This window comes from Taurulus bubalis (genome assembly GCF_910589615.1).
Source record: "Taurulus bubalis genome assembly, chromosome: 6".
Taxonomy (NCBI): Eukaryota; Metazoa; Chordata; class Actinopteri; order Perciformes; family Cottidae; genus Taurulus; species Taurulus bubalis.
The window spans coordinates 25982818-26003866 of NC_136594.1; the positions used below are offsets into that span (position 1 = coordinate 25982818).

A 21049-nucleotide genomic window follows, 5' to 3' on the forward strand; every position below is an offset into this window, starting at 1 on the left:
CTTTATATATTTGTATGGTATCTGAGCAGAGGCCCGTGGGATGGAGCGGTATCTTGGAGCCGAGCGAGAACACAGATGCTCTGATTTTCAATAAAGCCGCTTCACACTCACAGGCAGAGTCACGCCACTCGGCTCGCCGAGCCCGCCGCCCCCATCCAGTCCAGTTAGGCTCCACGAATAAACAACCTGCGTCTGTCACATGTCCAAATGTGTGCGATTGTGTCAGATACAATCACTACAATGAGTCTCTCTTTCCGATAGGATCCCAAAAAGTAAAACAGGCCGATGCTTTCAAAGCTGAGAACAGACAATGTGGCGACAGAAGAAGAGATTTGAGTCACATCTATGCAGAAGAAATTACCCAAGATCAACAATCCTTGTAGTTGTACGTGTGTGTGTGTGTGTGTGTGTGTGTGTGTGTGTGTGTGTGTGTGTGTGTGTGTGTGCGTGTGTGGCTCAAAGCCAGCCACATCCTAATGCCACTTAGCATTGCAGGACGTCAAAGAGACAAGCCCTGGGGGACAAGACAGACACAGTCACGGAGCTTTGATGAGGATGTGAACCCACGTTTCATTATTGATATTATTAATAACGCCCCGCTGTGCCGGCATCCACACTAATAACGCCACCGAGCCTCGGCGCGTTCATTTGAAACCGCTTTAAAAATAAAAAGACGCTGAATATTCATCTTTGATTCGCAGCGCGTTGCCAAGAACCCGGGACCTACAACTCTTAGTTCTGTATCGACGTTCAATTATTAAAAAGGTGCTTCGCTATGCATTGTGGGGAAAAATAATAACTCGCCCCCTTCTCGTGCACGAAGGCCATTTCGAGCTGACGGGTTTACTCTGCGTTAGAAATAAGGACAGACTCTCTTGCACGCTGTAGATGTTCTCCGACCGCTCTGTGGAGGACGAATTTAGTGCCCGTTGCCATGGTTACGACGGAGAACGCATCCACACACAATCGGAGCAGCGAGACCACGAGGATGAACACCTACACAGCTCTGCCCTCGTTCAATCCACAAACACCACGTGTAGAGGAGGAGGAGTGTCCGTGTGTGTGTGTGTGTGTGTGTGTGTGTATGTGTGTGTGGAGGATATTGTCATATCTGTCCTGTGTGTGTGTCACAAGGAGCACCTGTGGAAGCACTTTTGTTTGTACAAGTTGAACACAGACTCACCGTCACAGTGGGGATGGCGGTGACGAGGGAGTAGACGAGGACGGGCGGCGCCTTGCTGTTGTCCTCGGGCCCCGGGTACGGCTTGGAGTAGGCTTTGTCGAAGCAGAAGAAGCCCTGGATGTGCACGGGGAACGTGTCCGTGTACTCAAAGTAGTACGCCAGCAGCACGGTCCCTGCCATGATGACCAGCTGGAAATAAAACATATCGGTTCCAGCTTTAGGATCGGATCCGCGGGAGAAAGAAAAAGACAGCCGGGGAAAGGGAGAGAGGAGTGGGGGAAAAAATATTGTCTCGGATTTATAGAAGAAGAAAAAAAAAGAAAGGAAAAGAAGAGGAGATTTTTCCTTCACAGAGCAAAAATGAAGGACGCTTCGGTCATGTGTAAAATGAATCAAATGTGCGTGGAGAGATAGTGAGGGATGAGGATGAGAGGGAGGGAGGGAGGGAGAGAGAGAACGAGACAGACGGAGACAAATAAGGAAAAAGACGGATAGAGAGGGGGAAAGAGAGAGCACTGACAGAGAGAGAGAGAGAGAGAGAGAGAGAGAGAGAGAGAGAGAGAGAGAGAGAGAGAGCCCTTCAGCTTGCAGAGTGGGAGGGTAAAGAAACAAATGGAGACCGATCAAAGAAAATAACGCTGTATGGAGGAAAACAGGAAGAGCTGATCGAGGAGAGAGGCGGGAGGTGAGGAGGGGATGAGACACAGATGGAGTGAAAAAGAGCAGAGAGGTGAAGAAGACAAGGAGGGAGGAAGAGAGAGAGAGAGAAACAACCGTGGGAAAAGCAAGAGTTATGTGTGTGTGTGTGTGTGTGTGACTTAAGTCGTCAGATGTATGCAAAGCACAAGCCGTGCAGCATAAAATATGATCTCCAGAACTATTTAAAATAGGGTTTAATAATAGAAATGCATTAGCAATTCATAACAGAGAGTAAGTATGATAAACATAGAAAACATGAAGACACGCCATTCTGCACAGATGAGACAGATGCACGAGTACTAATTATTCATTTATACTCGAGCACACAGCACTCTAACTCCTTCACCCAACTCCCTACAGGGGAAACGCAACAACAAACCTACAACTGCACAGTTAGCTTCTCTAAGTGGAAACGGAGGATGTGTTCGCCCTGCGGGGAATGGGCCTGAACCAAGAACAACTCTGAGTAATAAAAGGAACGGGAGTTTAAACATAGCTGATTAGTGTCTTCGTAAGCTGAATCGTTTGCTCGATGAACTTCTGTTGTGCGTGTCACTACCATCACTAAAGAAATCCACGAGATGGAAAGAATGACCTTCCTTCTGAGACTGAGCCAGATGGACAAAATGGACCAGGTCCATGTCAAAGTAAGGAAATTGGCAGGTGACTCGCCCTCCCTAACCTCACGCCTCTGGACTTTGTTGGCTCTAGAAGCTCAGTATCTCCTAAAAAGACAAGCACTATGTGTCATCAAGATGCAACCCCATATATACGTTTACAACTAAGTTAGAGAAACCCTGTGAATAGAATTCTTTGAATATATTGTTTTGTAACATATCTGTATGTTGGCTTGAATTTATGGTTGACACGATTGACTTACGATGCCTTTGAAAGTGTTGCATGGTTGTTTTGACTGCTTTGTTTTCTTATTTTTACTCATTTACCTGCTTACATTTTTTATGTGTTTCTTTTTAAGGCCCTACTTGGCCAGATGCATGGTTCATTTCTTATATTCTTTCGTATTTTTGAAGGTTGTATTTCTGTTAAATTGTAAAAATATCTAAATAAAATATCAAGTATAAAAAAAATAACTGTTGTGCGTGGATGACAAACGTCTCGGCACCAGAAGCACCCGTATGGATGGCATTTGAAGGTTAATAATACAATACCAACAGTCATTATCTACACGTGTGTTTGTATTAATGGCGTATAATAGCGTAATGGAATAAAACGGCATATCTGACATAACATCAACACTGTGGCTTCTTCAGTTTCTGTTGGTGAGGTTTGTTCTTTCTTCAACATTGGAAACTAAAATTCGGTCCCGATCTTGCGCAATGCATCTTCAATGGAAAAGTGACATTTTGGCAATCACGTTTTTTTTCATTTGTGTGCATATGTTAGTTTTTTCACATGTTCTTTTTTTTTGACTGTTGGATGTTCAGACCTACATTTTCTGGTTTAATGATCCTTAGCATTATTCTTATCATTAGAAACTTGGTGCCGATAGTCACCATCATAGGTAGACTCCTGCACAGCTGGTTTAAAAGTGTCATCCGAGCAATCATCAGTTATTACTGAAATTAAATAAAAGAATAGATCATGAACAATTGGATATGACAAAACACCTGCAAATTATCATTTTATAATTTCAGTTGCACCTGACAGTTCTCACTTTCTTTTTTTTGCTGTGATGTCATCTTCATTTACTCATAACCAGTTACATATAGACTGATATTTACACATCTGACCAAAATCTCACATTATACTCTTTTATTATAACACCAAACATATTAAAATAGCCCTAGTGGTTGCAGAGATACAACTTTTTTTTGTTTGGGTATGCAATTTTCGAGCAGAGGCCTAAAAATAGGTTGTTTTTATTTTAAGAGAAAAAGAACAATCCCACTCTCATTAGCTTAGCTTAGCATAAAGACTGGAGGCGGGGGGAAACAGCTAGCCTAACTCTGTCCACGGGTAAAAAACTAAAGCTCACTCAAAAAACACATCACATCTTTTTCAATCTGAAATAAGACAGACAAGCTGCGGTTTTATAGTGCATTACTCTGGTTGCCTGGCAACACTCCAGGAAGTGTCACCATGGAAAGCGGGTGAGCATGCTTCCCAAAATGTCAAACAGTCCCAATGAGCTTGAGCTTTTAATGCGACGCCGTCAACAACCACAGTTGTTTCAGTTGCTACGTGTTGGTGCTGATTTTGTTCGTCTTCATCTGAAGTGAAACGTCTCACAGCGGCAGATGTCTGAACAAGTGAGAAACCACTGAGAGAACCTCCTCCTACATCTTAATCTCCTTCAGCAAAGTGACAGAGTCGCCCAGAGGGCTGTGGGCGGGGGGGACTTGTTACACGTGACACATCTCAGCATTATTACACACTGGAGAGTGATAATGAACATGGAGAGAGCGGCTGACCCAATTCAAACCCCTTCACGTCGCACGCTCGGCCTCGCTGTCGGCTCGGCTCCTCTGCATCGTTCCCTTTCACGGAAAATCTGTGGACGACTCCATTTGTGGAAAATAAAATAAAATAATTGATCTGTGTGTACCCGTGGCAATGTGCAAACCTCATCGCCTTCGACTTGTTTGTGGCGGCCGTCGTACTGAGGGTCTTTGCACTGAGGGTCTCCGGTGAGGAGAGCGTCGTAATGGGGGTGCGGGGAAGTGTTTGGTGACGACACACACACACACACACACACACACACACACACACACACACTGCCCCGAAGCCGTTAAAGCAAATCTGTATATAGTATCAACACATGCAGGCAAACCACACAAACACCTCCAGCTTGTAGTATATAAATATAGTCCAAGAATACCAAGCAGCTCCATGTTTTTCCATGTTCCTTTCCATCTTCATGCGCTTTGTGTGTCTTAGTGCGTGGGTGTGTGTGGGTGTGTGTGTGTGTGTGTCCATGCATGTGTTCGGATATGTCTGCAGGCACGGGGGTGCATTCCCATGTCTCTGCAGGAACTCTTGACACAGGCACGCTGTGTTGAACATGTCTTTCCATCACCCGTTCCTCTCTTCTCGCCGAGCTACAGGCGGCTTGAGGGAGGGAGGTGCAGAAGGGTGGGAGCGAGCGAGCGAGAGAGGGAGGTCCACGAACGGCCATCAAAGTTTAAACAAACATTTGAAGTCGCTGTCAGCCTGAGAGGTCTCGCTACCGTGTGCGGAATAACCCATGAGAAGCTGGCAATGCTTTGTGTTCATTCTGGGAAAAGATTATCACAGTAAGAATAGTCAGTATGACTAAAATAGAAAAGTTGCGGTCTCTCTCTCTCTTATCGCATTAACACAAACAGGAAGTACAGCCTCCCTCCTGAATACACGCTTATGGTGAGTTCACGTCAAACGGGAAGCACGTTTTTTGTCAGCGGTGTGAACCCAACAGGTTTTGCGGATGAAATTGATGCTGATATGACGACATAGTGAGTGACTTCATGTCACTACCATACTTTTTTTTTTGTCACTTACATTTTTATTCATTTAGATATATTAACATTAAACATACATAAAAAAATTAGGTTTGTCAGACAATAATAAAGTAAAAAAAAAATAGCATTATATACCGATATATTTGTAGCAATGCATAGTGCACTTTATACACTCAGTGAAACTGATTGGGCATTACTGTTGTCATATTGTTGTGCCTTATTTTATATATTTTCTTATACTATTAGCATTTATAGCAATGCGTTTTTTGTATTCTTAATTGTATTTTTTTCTTACCTTAAGTGTATTGTAATTCTGTGTGTAAGGAGGATCTAAACAATACAAATATCTTGAATAATGGTGCAGATTCGTGAAAAAGTTCTTAATTCATGCATTGCCATCTGTCCACAAGCAGAAAAGCAAACAACTTTGAAATGCTTGTTTTCTGAATGGAGCCCGGATCGATTAGTGCGAGGCGATGCTAACATCGTAGCTGCTCCGCCAACACTCAAAATGATGTCATCGACATCATTGTTCACGCCATTGAAAGTCTATGGTTTCATACACACATTATTTTGTCTGGTCTCTGTATAAATGAGGTAATGTAGAGCTTACTGACAGTTACTATATCTTTTTTAATTTCTAATTCAACAACTTCAGGACTTTACTGACGAAAGGAGTCGCATCTATCCTGGTCTTTGCATTGACTTTCTATGTAAGGTGGTCAAGCGAAAAAGGTGGCTTTTCATTTGGGGGTGAACACTTTTCACACTAATGCTCTTGTTTGACATTTCTTCCTCCTTCCACAGGAACAAATAACCAACTTCCTGCCAGTTTGTCTAAATATGAATAAAGGTCAAGGCAACTTCAAGTTGATGGTTTCTAATTAGCACATTCTGCACAGGTCACCTTGGAATATTCATTTGCATAATAAATTATCTCTAAAGCGTCGTCTGCATGTGCAGCATGAAACTACTGACAAGCTTAAGCCGCAGGTGGGTCACGACAGGCCAAAATGACATCATGTCACATGACTCATCCCCACACAGGCCGTTTACCCAGGCTTCAGTCACATGGCAGCCATCTCGGTGTTTGAAAGTCGGAGAAAGTAGACATCTTTTGAAGTTCACATAAACATTTTTTTCCCCAGCAGGTGCAAATTAATTTCGGCTTTATAGTCCCCAAAAGCTCCCTTCCCCCGATACTGATGAAAATATATGGTATTATAAAGTCCAGCTACAGTATAACTTTGAGTGACCACATAGAACGGGGTTTCCACCTTCTAGTGATAAGCCTCCAAAAAGACAGTTCACCTTATTTGTTCCTATGTCTCCTTTCAAACTCGTTCCTTGTCATTTAAAAAAAACGTGGAAGCAAAACAAATGACTTAGCAGCTTTTTTTAAATGATGTATTAGTAAAAACAGTCCTGTTCTAATGTAAAAAAAAAGGCCACACTTTCCGTCCCTCCTCACCAGACACATTTTCACATCTCCAAACCAACAGGCTCGTTCGGTAGAGCTGCTCTCGCCTGGACTCCAGACGAGAGCAGGCGGGAGCAGCAGCGGGCGTTGACAAAAAACTGCAATCAAGTCGGACAGTTTTAGGCTGACTTCAAAGTAAACACAGGAATACAAACAGAAAAAATGACTTCCTGTTAGTTCCGATCTTTCGGCAACTTGTAGTTTACAGATCACGTTTGGATTTATTATATGTGTTTATAAATATATATTTATGTAGAAATGTGCGTGTAGCTGCATCCTTTGTTCTTTTGATGTCTGCCTGTGAAATACATTACTAGTAGTTTTGATATGTGTTGTATAAATATGATTTTGTATTATCAACCACACAAGATATGTTTTTAGATCACACATGAGACTAATAGTCAACAATCCAGCGTTAAGTATTCCAACTACACATAAAATAAGGATTTTCTACAACACGTGGTGTTTGCTGTCAGATCTAAGAGCCAATCAGCTCTCTGATGTGGCGACAGCCAGATGTTTCCCATCATGCACTGGGCCACGCAGTCGGTTAAGAGCTACTGCGGCGCCTGACTCTGAAATTGACGGCCGTCTTGATCTCGTGAGATTATCGTTGACAACGTGTGCATGACGTCAGAGGAAGTCGGGACCAAGTCGGACACAAATCTAACCGGCATGCATTGCGCGCCGATCGCCGCCGATCGATTCTGTGCAGAACTGGCTCATCTTGAACGAGCCTAATGTCATTTTGCAACGGTCCACCTCCAACTGATTGCCACACCCATCCACACACCTGTTGCCACTTCACTAATCAGCTCTGCCCGGCCTCCCCACCCACCTCCTCACCTGCATCTCATTCCCTCGTTAGCCACGCTCCACGTATACCGCTCAACTTCCTTTGTTCTGTTGTCAGCTCATCAGAGTTGTAATGTTTTCTTTCTGCATGTTAGCTGCCTGCCAATTGTACGCTGCCGCTAATCTACAAAGAAAATAATTGCTGAACTCATCTTGCTGCATCTGGGTCAAACCTCTGTTCACTTGCATTACCAACTGTGACAGTTTTAATTTAATTTAATTGGTATTACAGCTTTTATGGTACTTTATTGTACTGTTCCAGATTTACTTTCAGGGATCCGTCAACTCAATCCAACTTCGTGATCGTGTGGGAATTCTGGCTTGCAGAAAGAGTTTAAGACAAAGCACCGATGGTCACAAATCGCCTCATCGAATAGAATTGAGTCCTCAAAATTCAATAACAAAACACGTAATTTGTCCATGCCCTCTAGATCGACACATCCAGTAGTTTTTTGGTCCTATTGGCAGGAAAACATCATTGTTAATGACCCTATGGTCAAGGTTTGGTTAGGTTCAGGCAAACATGGTAGTTTGGGTTTAAATTACTACTTCATAAAAGGTAAGGGGAGCTTTATGTCACCATGGCAAACATGGTTCGGTTATGTGGTCATGGTTAAAAAAAACAACGTTGATAATCCGTATGAGCGAGAAATGAACAGCAGTAAGTGTGATGCTTCTCTTCCCTGACCTCATTCCTAAGCACTTTGTCGCTCTGTAATAACGTTAGCTTGCGTCCTTCTTCCTCATAATTACTCTGGCGGCTTACTACTGGTGTAGATGGTTGCTGGTACTGCTAATCCCACTGAGAATCAACCACCTGAACTACTTTTGACCATTCTTTGTACCATAGAAATAAAATAGGAGTATGAGTGGACTAACTTCTGTATAAACCTACATTTTCTGTAACATAATGTAGCATTAATGTACGGTGAAACTAACAAGCTAACTAGCGGACAGCTGGCTGCTTAGCTAGCTTTCTAATTCCACCATGCTTAAATGCTGGTTAACAGAACAGCTGGCTGGTGGCCAGCAGTAGCGCTCGGTCGAACGTCCCGTTGCCCTGATCCCCGCCGCTCCGGAGAAAGGAAAAGCTACTGGGCTAACTAGCCAGCCACTCTTCTCTGGAGCGGAGTTCAGTCTCTTCCCTGGCGATCTGCGATAAACACTGAGTCACCCTTTTCTTTTACACTAGTCAATCGACCAAAGATTTCAATGTCCGTTCTACTCCTTTTCTATTTTTAATCGTCCAGTCATATCTGATTCTATATGAGAGTCTCAACTAGTCTCAGGGGCCGATCACACCAGACGCGACTCTCAAAAACGCGTTGCTACCAAAACCATTGTTTTCCTACGGTACGGCGCGCCGCCCATGCACGCTTTTTAAATGCCGCGCTTTTCTAGTGTTTTTTTAGGTGCACCTAAAAGTTTAAATATTCCCAACTTTTAAGCGCAAGCCGCAGAGTCGCACAGCTCATCAATGTCAGTGTGTATCGCCCGGTTGCGCATGCAGGCCGCTCCACAGGCGCACCACAGGCGCACCACAGGCTGTTTTGCCTGGCGCGTTTTTGCCAAGGCGTTCTAGAAGCGACTACTTTTAAAAGTCGCGTCTGGTGTGATCGGCCCCTTAGAGTGTCTAATTTATTCATGTCCTTATAAGGAAGTACGTGTGTAACGGATCAGATGTGGTAGTGTGCAGAGACAAAAGATGACAGGTGGGGGTTGTCAAGTTGGCATCCTCAACCTAAGGCAAGACCCACATGTTTATTGAGTCTGAATACATTTGTTAGGGATTAAAATAAAATAGACGGTCTAAACAATTGACACAAAATCTCTTGATTCACTGTCCGTCTCCTCTTTGTCTCACTCTTATCGTTTCCCTTTGAAATCAGTGGTACACCTCGTCCGACAATATAAAAAAACAACGGCTTCTGTCCACACGTTTGAAGGAAGAAAAGAAAATACTGCCATGCATGTCTGCAGGCACAACATACGATACGGTTTCAAAGGCTCGGGGATCACAAAACTCCAACTCTTGCTGTGTAAAACAACTCAAGTGGGAAAAACAAGACACCAATTTTCCAGCCTTATTTTTTCTTTGACAAGAACCAGATCGCTCATATAACAGCAAATGTAGAAATGGGTGATTTTGTATGATTCATACAGATTTGGTATTGTCAACTTAAAACTGGTTTCACCGACAGGCGTGACAAACGAGGGATTTCTCCATTGTGCAAAGGAACCAAATTAAATTTAGCTGCTAAAACCTGTCAGCATACATTTATCCACCAGATTTTACAACATAAGCTTTAAGATGATGACCCAGTAAACTAAACGCACTCATCAGGCCGCGTAACTAAGACTCAAAGCTCAGACTGTACTTCTGCACTTCAAAAGGCAGCAAAAGGAAGAGAAAATCAAAGAGACTATTACGGCACTGATGTGACAGAAACTATCCTGCCCTCAAAAGCCCTTTAACCAGAAAAGAGGAAAATACAACGTGGCAGTAATAATGTGTTATAGGGAAGGAAGAGGGCGGTGAAAGTAGACGTGGGCCTCGCTGACGTCTCCTGGGGCCAAAACTGTGAGCTCGCACATAAGTGTTGCATGTCCACCCTTTGCCCGTGTGGATCGGCCAGATGGCAGGAAAGTCAACTGATAAAGTCAAACATGTTTACAGAAGGTGAGAATGTGTGGACGGAGGCCGGTGTCGAGATGACGGCGCCCTGCTGGGAGACGACGAATGTCACGCCGCTCGGGCTGAACAGGAGACGTGCTGCTTCATTTAGCTCTCAACCTGTCTGATGTGTTTTTGAATGAGAACTAAAAGTATGAGTGAGTCCTGCCACTTGTTTTCTCCTCTCCAAGTGATGAAATATAACATTCACAGTTCCCATACTCCTTTTTTTTGTTTAAGCGCTTGAAAATTCAATCATCACTAAAGCGTATGTCATGCGAACACATGGAACGGACACAGTTATTATATATTTAAGATGTGTTGATTGATTCACAACGTCAACTCACGCATTGACTGCTTGCGTGAAAACATTCCTCCTTAAAAGTTGCTGATAGCTGCCCGTAGCCTTTCAGCGTCACAGTGAACTAAAGTTAGTTAGCTAGCCAAACCACAATGCATTTGGTCTTTGCCAACAGAAAACGGCGTACGTGTTTATTTGCATTTAGAGCGGGGAAGTGAGAGTCAATCACAAGTGGTCACTCGAGACGCATGTGGAGACGCATCATAACGCCAGATGTGAACTGATGTTAACGGCGCGTCTGAACAGGCTTACCTTCACCTTGTGATTCTGTGTGTGTCATCATGGCAAACTGTGAAGCCGTTTTGAGTACTTTGCCACTTTGTGGACAGATTGGTGTCCCCACAATAGCGTTGTGTGTAGATGAGATCAAAATGAAGGCAGAGTTCGAAAGTGTGTGTGGTCAGAGCAAGGGCGCTTGAAGTGGGGTGTGTAGGAAGTGGGTGAAGGGACCACTTGAGCCCAAGTGTGTAATCCCATCAGTTTGTTTGTATTTCGTTGTCATGCCAAACATTACATGACACTGCTCAACAAAGTCAACACAATATAGTATACTTCTTCGTATACAAAATCAGTCACAGCATTACATGCTGTTCTCTAAATGCTTTCAAGTAATATAATTACGTGCACATTTTAAAATACATGGTACGCCGAATAGACAAAGAAAGAAAAGTAATTCAACAACACAGTTTATATTGTTGAGATTTAGGGACACTGAACAAATCTGCTTTTCTTTTTTTTTAAACTGTCCAGTTTCATTTGTATGCGCTGTATAAACATGAAATAAAGTGTATAACACACTTTAATGTAGTTGTTAACAGATATTAGGACAGGTTAAGTGCTTATTATTGTAATGTACAATTATCAACAATTATAACTCCTCCTATGAAGACATTTACATGACACCTGTTGTCATGATCCCACAGGAGGAATAATCACCTATATCGTACCTTAAATGTGTTTAAACCATTTATTGCATTTTAAAATCCACTTATGAATGGTGGACCGAAAAAAATAGTTACCAAACATAAATGCTGGGTACATCAAGATCTCAACTTCTTCTTTAATTAAAAAACACTATTCTCCCAACTTCATTTGACTGAACCTGCTTGTGCTCATTAATCAGCCCTCAAATTAATTGACAAATCAGCAAACATATCCTCGCAGCAGCATGGCGGAATAAGTGGTTGGTTTCAGACGGCTTCACAGAGTTACAATCCTCAGTCATCAGCACAAGAAAAACAAAAAAAGCTCCCTAAATTAGCATGAGACGAGGCTGCAACACCTCTCCTCCTTTTTGGTGTGATTTGGTTTCCTGATGAGCTCACGTAATCACACTCGCTCACGTGATTAGAGCCGGGGAATATTTTACCGCAGCTGAGGTTTCATCTCCCTGATTTTCAGCAGATGATTAAGAAGATGTTTAAACAGCAAACACAGTCAGAAAGACACAAACCTCTGCACATAAAAGATCGAACACACAACCTCTTCCCCTCACACACACTCACTCATCTGCATAAATAACATGTGAATGATGGAACAAAAAGCCCTCACCAACATAAAAACCCTGCATATCATTGAATCAACATGGATAACAAGCAAATGAACGGCCTTGACTGCCTCCTGGTGTCACCAGATCGTACTACAACACGCTGAGCAAGACAAGCGCAAGATAGATGAGCCGACTGATGGAGGGAAGTGGACGAGCCAGAGGGGGAGCCTTAAAGAGAGGACTGGGAGTGAGAAAGGGAAGGAAGATAAACAGACGGATAAAACGGTTAATGAGACATTAGTATATCACAGATTACGCCGGAGTAGAGCCGGCCGTGCCTGCTGGGAAATAAAACCCAGGAAGGCGCCAGAGAGGAGAGAAAACAAAAGGGCAGAGGAGGTGAACGAGAGCAAATGAGGATGTATGAGAACTTGAAGTGGAGAGAAAGAGCAAAGAGGGAACAGGAGAGGATCAAATCAGGCATTCATCTTCAGGGCACCCATGTGCCTTTCTCCCTCTCTCATTCCACCTCTTTTGTTTGTGTATTTGATCTTTATCTTGAATCCATCAGCTCTTCATTTCTCCTTCGTTATCTGTCAACTAACATCTTTACCTCAATCATTTTACTCGATGCATTTCCCTTCACGTCGCTCAAGTCCTTGCTGTCAAATGTGATCTCCCGCTTTGCCTCTTTGTATCCACAGCATAGAAATAGAAGAGGAGCAGAAGGGACGTTCCTATTCAAATCAACCTCGCAGGATGGTCAGAGCGGTGGACATCTTTATGTTTACAGTTGCCATTGCAACCTCCGTGTAATCTAAACCGATTCATGGCAAGTCCTGGACTCACTGAGGTGAAGTTTTGCTGTAACGACCAAAATGAGCAGTGGAGCTGTAGCGTTACAAAGCGTAGAGAGCCAGACACGTAGCACACTCTTGCCGAAGTGTCGGAAAGCACATTGCCATCGCCAGATGAGTGGAAACTGTATGGCAAATTTTCTGTAGTTAGAAGCGGCGACCCCCCATTCATTCCTATGAAAGTAGCTCAGTGGTGCATAAAGCAAAAAGTAAAAAATGACCTGTATCTTACAACAATCTTCTGAATCCATGGTCTTATATATAGAGCAAGTGCACTAGTGTTTCCTTATTTAGGACTAACCTAATGATTTAAATAAGGGCTATTCAAGTGTTCATACTGGGAAGTTGATTCACCGCAAACAAAGTTAGCCACTGAGTTATACATGTCAATATATGGGGGAAAGTCTATTTGGGTTCCCATGGCATCACGTGACTTAACCTTGAAGTTGTAAATCCAACGTTTGGCCACTATGTTAAAATGACATCAAAGCCTGGCGCTCTTCCTGGGGGCTCGTAACTAGCGGGCAACTGGCTATTTAGCTAGCGAGCTAATTCCCCCATGCTTTAATGCTACACTAGTTCAAAAAAATTGCCAAACAGTGGACTTTTGGCCAGTGGCAATGCTGGGCCTAACGCTACCGAGCGGTTCGATCCTCGGCTCCGCTAGCCTGTGTCGATGTGTCCTTGAGCAAGACACTTAACCCTAAATGTCTCCCGTAGCTGCGCCTACGGTGTGTGAATGCTAGATCATCCTGATGTGGCACCTTGCATGGTGGCTCCTCTCACCAGTGTGTGAATGGGTGAATGATGTCATCTAGTGTTAAAGCGGTTTGAGTGTCGGAAGACTAGAAAAGCGCGATACAAGTACGGGTCCATTTACTATCCAGCCATCTCCTGAGCTGCGGTCACCATGAGATCTAACAACAATCGCCATTTTCTTTTAAACAAGTCAAATGATCACGGAAAACAGTTCAACGTCTCTTTTACTCCTCTTCCATTTCTATAATCTACAGTCTCTGCTTTGGTTGCTTCACCCGTTCATCCTCCCTTTCACTTCTCCCTCTCTTTGTTGCAGCAACAATCACATAATTCTACAAAATCCTCAGTCCTGAAGCAAACATGCCCCCGCATCTTACAAACGAAAGAATAAAAGCAGATGCCGGCTCACAGAATACGAACATGTTCCCTGCAGTGCAGTGGAACGGTTCATTGCAGAGCTCTCTGCTTGAATATATAAACAAGTATTAACATGTATTAATTTTCTTGAATAAACTATTAGCTGATTTACATTGCAATTTTTTAGGATTGATGTCTTTTTTAATGTGTTTCTTTAAGCACATGGCAATGAAATAATTCCACAGACAAGTTTGACTTTGATGTAATCTGCCCTTGAGCCAGAAAGGATGCCAATTTTGTAAATGGCAAATCTTGATTTTGTAAATCCTCTGTTACAATTTATGTGGCTGACAGCAGCGAGAATCAGTCTGCATTTCTGAATCTCATAATTGTAGCTCAAAAGGAAGCGAGGGGCAAGATTATATCTTACATAAGCAATTTTATTTTAGAGACTTACTCCAGCAAAGATCTTCTATCTCTTTTTTTCTGATGCGATAATTTGGCCACGGCGCTGCTGCCTAGAAAGGCGGCTACGCTAATTAACATCCCCAGATGATGCGAGTCTATACTATGATATATATGGGGTCTCTCGTCCCTCCCTTCCTCCTTTCCTCCCTAAAGGGATAACAGGTGGGAAGCAGCCAGCTAACAAGTGTTTCAAACATCCACTCACAGTGCGCAGAAATCCCAGTGCAGCAGACAGGCGAGCAGGTGCTATTCACGGAGCCAGAGATAATGAGGGGGAAACTAGGGAGAGAATAATGTGAAAATGAGCCGTTACTGTGTCTTTGTGGAGGTGTGTGCGTGTGTGTGTGTGTGTTGAAGAGGGAGGGGGCACGTAAAAATATTTTCACATAATGAGCATTAAAACTAAGACCAGAGAATGAATCAATGATATACACTACAGTCTAGGTATACGTGTTCAGGGACGTGATGAATTACTTTCTCTCTTATGCCGTGTATAAATTACCCGTGAAGAGGTTAAAGATAATCATTAGACGTATATTAAGAAATGTCTTCAAGGGATGCTGTATGAGAAGTGGAGCTGCTTCTACATCAAGATGTATTTAACAGAATAATTTGTAAGGCAAATCTGGAATAAGCATGGAAGTGAGTGCTAGTTTAGTTTAGTAGGCATATTTGGTGCTTGGATACAGAGAAATTGTGAGTACAGTTTGGTTGTGGGGGGTCTTGGTCTTGGCACAAGTGAAGCTGTTCGGAACAAAAAGAAAAGAGTAAACACATGCAGCAAATGTGTTGCTCGGAGGTAGGAGATGTTCTGAGGCAGTATCAGAGCCAGCAGGGAATACGGATGAAGTCAGCGCATGTAGAGGAAGATGCTTTGTTGTAGGGAACTATAGGCCTGATGCATTTAGGGTGCTGTTCATTATAGGAGCAACCGAGGCTGCGCTGCCTTCACAGCGCAACCAGAAAAGACAGCAAAAGATGCCAGAGGCCGTCCATGCACATCAACATAGCAACATATAGCAGATATACTTTCAAGGTGTTTCCTGAAGTTGCACTGAAAAGCCTGTGATCATCTGCAAGACAGATGAAACCCAACAGAAGCTTGGTCTGTAATCATCCACAACCACCCCGTCTCCTAATGATATGCACTGTGTGTATGTACTGATTTTGCCAAATATTTCAGGCAGGAATTCTAATTGCCTTGTTCGATTATGTTCAGTGGCAATGCTTTATCAAATGGAGTAGGAAGATGCTCAGGTTACACTAATTATATTTTGCGCAGGCTTTTCACAACGTTGCAGTACACGGCAGCACTCCCAATGACTTGGAAACAGACTTTAACATGTGAAATAAGTAACTAAGTTAACTAAGTGCCTAAACCAAAGTAAGTAAGAGTAGAACAGACATTGAACTGTTTTCTGTGGTCATTTGGCTAGTACTAATGAAAAAGATGATTATTGTTATTCGTTACGATGACAACACGTGTCACTCGCCGCAAACGTGATGTCGCAGCTCTCCAGGGGAGAGAGGGGACGCATAGATGGATTGCTAGCTAACGAGCTAGTTAATTAGCTAGTTAGCTTGTCCTTCTCCGGAGGGGCGGCGAATGAGGCGGAGGGACCGGCAGACCAGCACTGCTGCTGGTCACTAGCCCACTGTCGGGCTCATTTATCTGTAACCAGTGTTAAAGCATGGTAGAGTGAACAAGCTAGCTAACTAGCCAGCTGTCCACTAGTTAGCTTTCAAATTCCACCACTGTAATGCTACACTGGAAATAGAAAATGATGTCCCTCATCTGGCGATAGCAATATGCTTTCCTACGTCATGGCAAGTCTATGTGTGTGTGTGTGTGTGTGTGTGTGTGTGTGTGTGTGTGTGTGTGTGTGTGTGTGTGTGTGTGTGTATGAAGTATTAAGTTGGTAACTCTTCTACTAGTGTAAGTTGTTAGTAACAACTAAAGCAAAAATAACTTGCCGGATATATTTAACTCAACTCACATTATAGCACTTTACACACAACACATTTGATCAAAAGTGCTTTACACAAGAGAAGAAAAAGTGACGATGAACAATAATAATATCACCTAATAATAATAATAATAACAATAATAGTGGGGAAGAATCGAATGGTTGGCTGAGAGAATTAAACAACTTGCAAATTAGTAGTATGTAAACTGAAACAGAAACCCATGCACCACATTTTGGCATTACGCAAACAAAAATAATAATGCTATATTAGTACTGCAATATTATTGAGTAGCAGAAATGACTGAACAGGCACAATCTGGTACATCTGCAGGGAACCTGGGAAATGAGAGAGACGCAGGCAGACGTGAAGGGAGACCTCCGAGTATCATCAGAGACAGCATGCATTGGCCACGGACCTGAAGCATCATGTGGTTTGATGATCAGCACGTCTGTTTACTTTGCAGAACTCGCCGTGCCACGAGAGGACGCAGTCAACGAGGCATGAGGAAGGAGCGTAGAGGAGGAGGAGGAGGAGGAGGCATGGATACTCTGAGCTGGCAGTCGAGACTGAACAGCAGAGCTGGAAAGCCAGAATACACACTGAAAAGGGGATGGGTGCCATGAATTAGCAGCTACAGTACATCCACTGTAATCAGGTCTGCCCAATGTTTCAGCTGATGCCACGCCCCCACTACGCTCAGAGAGATCCACTCAAAGAGTCCACTTGTACTCACTTTGTAAGTCATCTTCAGTACAGTTTTTCTCAGCAGGCCAGTCTGGCCTAGATCACACCAACTCACCGCTATCCTCCCAGCCAGCAGTGTCCAAAGCCCGTCAGGAATCAGTTGTATCAAAATGACTTTTTAAAGAGGGCCCTTTGAAGCTTTGAAGTCCCCCATGTGGCTTCATAGCACGATGGTAGCATCGCAGCAGCATGGAGCGAAAGATACAGGCAGAGATATACAGAGAGGTCGACTTATCTCCTTTCAATTGTGCTGTTTTTATCCAACGCAACCAAAAGTGAAACTGCGTGAAATCCTCTCGTTTTGTATGGGAAACTGATGAGACCATCTCTCCCATTTTAATCAAGCAGAAGAAGAAAGCGACGACTACGAGAGAGACGGAGGGAAAACGGTGGAAGAAAGAAACATGGAAAGCAGGGACAGAGGGGAGGGAGAGATAGAGTCATCAAAGTTAGGAGACGGCAGACGAGCCTTGAGATTAAAGCGGCGATGAACTGAGAGCGGGACCTGACCGAGAAAGAGGAAACAGGGCCGTAAAGAGAAAGTGACGAGAGAAGGAGCGAATCAGACGGCGAGAGACGGAGAGTTGGATTGTGAGGGGAAAAAGAGGTGAGGAGAGAGGGAATCGGCGACAAGATCACAAGAGAGGAAGAGTAGCAAGATTGGGCTTTTGAAAAGAAATGGGTAATGAGATGCTAATGTACAACAAAGGAGCGAGTGCCCTCGGGGGGGAGCTGTGCTACAGCGAGCTGCTTCAGTGTGAACACATTAAGGGGCGGAATCAAATTAAAAAATGCCCTTTATTAAACTACTGCAATGTACACAGATTCATTCAGGCTTGTGTATTTGTGATAAAAGCCAAATTACATTCACATCACCCCACCTCTCGCCCAGTTTGAACAAAATAAGATAAAAACCCCTGGAGAGAGGCGCGATTGAGGTGACAAAGTGGGGAAGAAAGCCCAGAAAGCAGAGCGGGCATGAGCTCCTAACACCTCGTCCAGAGGAGAGTACGGCGCACGCTCATGGCACCCTGCAGCGCGGGAGACGAGGTGACCGCGAGGACAAGCGGGGTGAACACCCGCGAGGGGTTGTGGGGGATGAGAAGAGTGAAGAAGTGGGGATGGAGACCCATGAGGGAAGCTGAGGGAGAAGAGGAGGTCTTTGCAATAGCAGGCTTTTTGAGTGGGAGCAGGAGATGAAGCTAAAAAGGGAATAATGGTGAGATCCATGGCGCAAAAGATGTAATTACCCATGGGAATAAGTGCAGGAGAGGAGTGTTGTGGAGGAGATGTGTAAAAAAATAAAAATAAGAGTGACCTGGCAGTACTCAAGAGACCGTCAAAGAGAATACTGGAGGAGGGGAGGAGCCCCACTGACAGGCATACTGTAATAGAGATATTAAAGACGCACTATGAAGAAATTAGAACGCTGGAAAATCATTATAACAACTCCTCAAGAGGATGCTGAGGATGAGCCAACACCAAAGCAAATGAAAGAAAAATAAAAGCAAGCTTAGGGCCGGGCCTAAAGCCGCAGGGGATTGTGGGATATTTACGCTATGAAATGAATGAATGAATGAATATATACTTTATTAATCCCAAAGGAGGAATTTGTTGTCGGAGAAGCGGCAATTTACAGACACAAAATAGAATATAAAAACATCAGGGATGAAAGATATATACAAAAATGTAAATTAGAAATAGCTGGGATGAAAGATATGTACAGCGCAGAGTATTCATTTAGGAAATTAAATTAAACTTAAACAATAATGAAGTGCAAAAATGCAAAGTATATGAAGTATGTGAAGTGTAAATAAACATAAACAATAGGGAAGTGCAACAATGCAAAGTATGTATGTATCTATGAAGAGATGGCAACAGAGAGGTGTGTGATGAAGAGCATTGTTATGTGCAAAGTGTGGCGGCTTCACGTGTTGGATGGGCCACAAAGAGCAGATGGAATAAAAATAAGCTATAGAGGTCGTTGTGAATGAGTGAGTACAAAGGGAAAAAAATAGGAAGAAGGAGGTTCAGAAGAAGCAGTTTACTTAAGTTTGTCAACCGGTGGGGCGGAAAAACATCCATATTTGATCTCAACCTGAACTTCTGACTCATACTCAACTTCCTATGGCACCATTTGACTTTTCACCAACCTCAGACTTTAATATCCGAACCCGTACAGTAATGCATCATCACATGTTTCGGGTGAATCCAAAAGCAAAGAAGAAAGCTGCTTATTCAGCTGAGGTGGCTGCAGCTCAGAGAACCTGCCGGCCTGGAGCGTGTTAGCGGAGGCTCGGCCTAATTGGGTTTCCGTTCTTAATTAGGCCAATTAATTAGGAAACGCAGCTGAGAGCTGAGGCCATGAGCTCTCCATCAGGTCATTTAGGGATTACAGGGAGAGGGGACGAGTCGTGGGAAGAGGAAAGGAATCGAGGAGTTTCATGAGCAAAAAGGTCGCTTGAGAGAATACCTCAGCGATAAACCCCGTCGCTGTTATCTATGAATGATTCATGGCGTGAGGGTAATTACCCATTTGTGACAATTCAATCCAATCAATCACTGCTTTTGGGAGTCAGCGAATTGAAAACGGAGCCGGCTAATTCATGCAATTTGCAGACTGACCCGCATTGTTGTTAATCCGCCATTAGAAACACGTGAAGGGATTTGAACAAGAGAGGAGAGGAAGAGGAGCATTCACAGGCAGGAGACTGTAAAATGGGCTTTCATGCATCCATCACTTTGCTCCGTGTGACTTCCAAGTTCCCAGACGTTTATCTAAATCCTCCAACGTCAGCAGAGTGTACAGCCGAGTGTACAATATCAGCTCATGGAGGCCTGAGATTTAAGTCCAATATATTTAAGTCCAATATGGAAAATATTGCCTTCAGTTATCGGGACGGCTACCAAATTACGCTCCCATACCACTAAACTACGTTTCGAGGGCAACACAGTTTTAAACACATGGTTAACGTTGTAAATTCAAAAATAACAAAAATAAAACTGCTTATTTTGGCTGAGTATGTTTGTTATGTGAATCTCTGACTTAATGTGAATTGATGAATGAGAGGCAAAATTGTGAAGCGCTTTGTTAAGTAAGTAGTTTGTAAGGAGGAAAGACGCTACATAAATGCAGTGCATTTACCATTGTGGGTGCAGAACTACACAAAGAAAGGAACACACACTTTCAGTGTTCAGCTCAACAAGCAGCAACAACTCAATGTGTCCAAACACTCACCTCCACAAAGAGGAAGCAGGGCACGATGTAGGTGCTGGTCTTCTGCAGGCCGATGTCTTCAGGGAGACTCCTCATCGCCCTCCTCTGGGCTGACAGCTGGCTGTCAATCATCTGTGGGGGTCAAAGGTCATTGCACAGCTTTAGTTTACTTTTGTGCACAGCTACTGCGCAGTAGGAACGCTACCTGCTTGTTTGGCAAAAGCTCAAAGTGACATGATTACAATGTACTATCACACAAGCACAAGCACAATGAATAAAGATGTTGTGCATCATCTGTCTGTCCGCAGCTAATCTCTCCCACACTACTGGACCCAGCCTTCAAATATGTGTTGTGCCCATTTATGAAAAAAACAGTCTCACCTGGTCTGTTGCAGGCCACATTTGGGCCTTTGTTGAAAGGTTGTTGTCCATAATGCTGAACAATAAATGCATTGTTTGCCAACATATGTGGAAGCAGCC

The 21049-nt window shown here is 43.5% G+C and overlaps 1 protein-coding gene across 1 annotated transcript in view; it reads right to left on the reverse strand.

Annotated features, from left to right (window-relative positions):
* Positions 1–20701, reverse strand: part of plppr2b (phospholipid phosphatase related 2b) — a gene marked incomplete at both ends in the record, with an annotated part of 40285 nt that extends 19584 nt beyond the window's left edge. The window contains 2 exons of the mRNA XM_079219837.1: positions 1184–1372; positions 20591–20701. Coding sequence (XP_079075963.1) covers positions 1184–1372; positions 20591–20701 — 300 coding nt within the window. The remainder of the gene's footprint in view (positions 1–1183; positions 1373–20590) is intronic.
* Between the last annotated feature and the right edge of the window lie 348 nt (positions 20702–21049).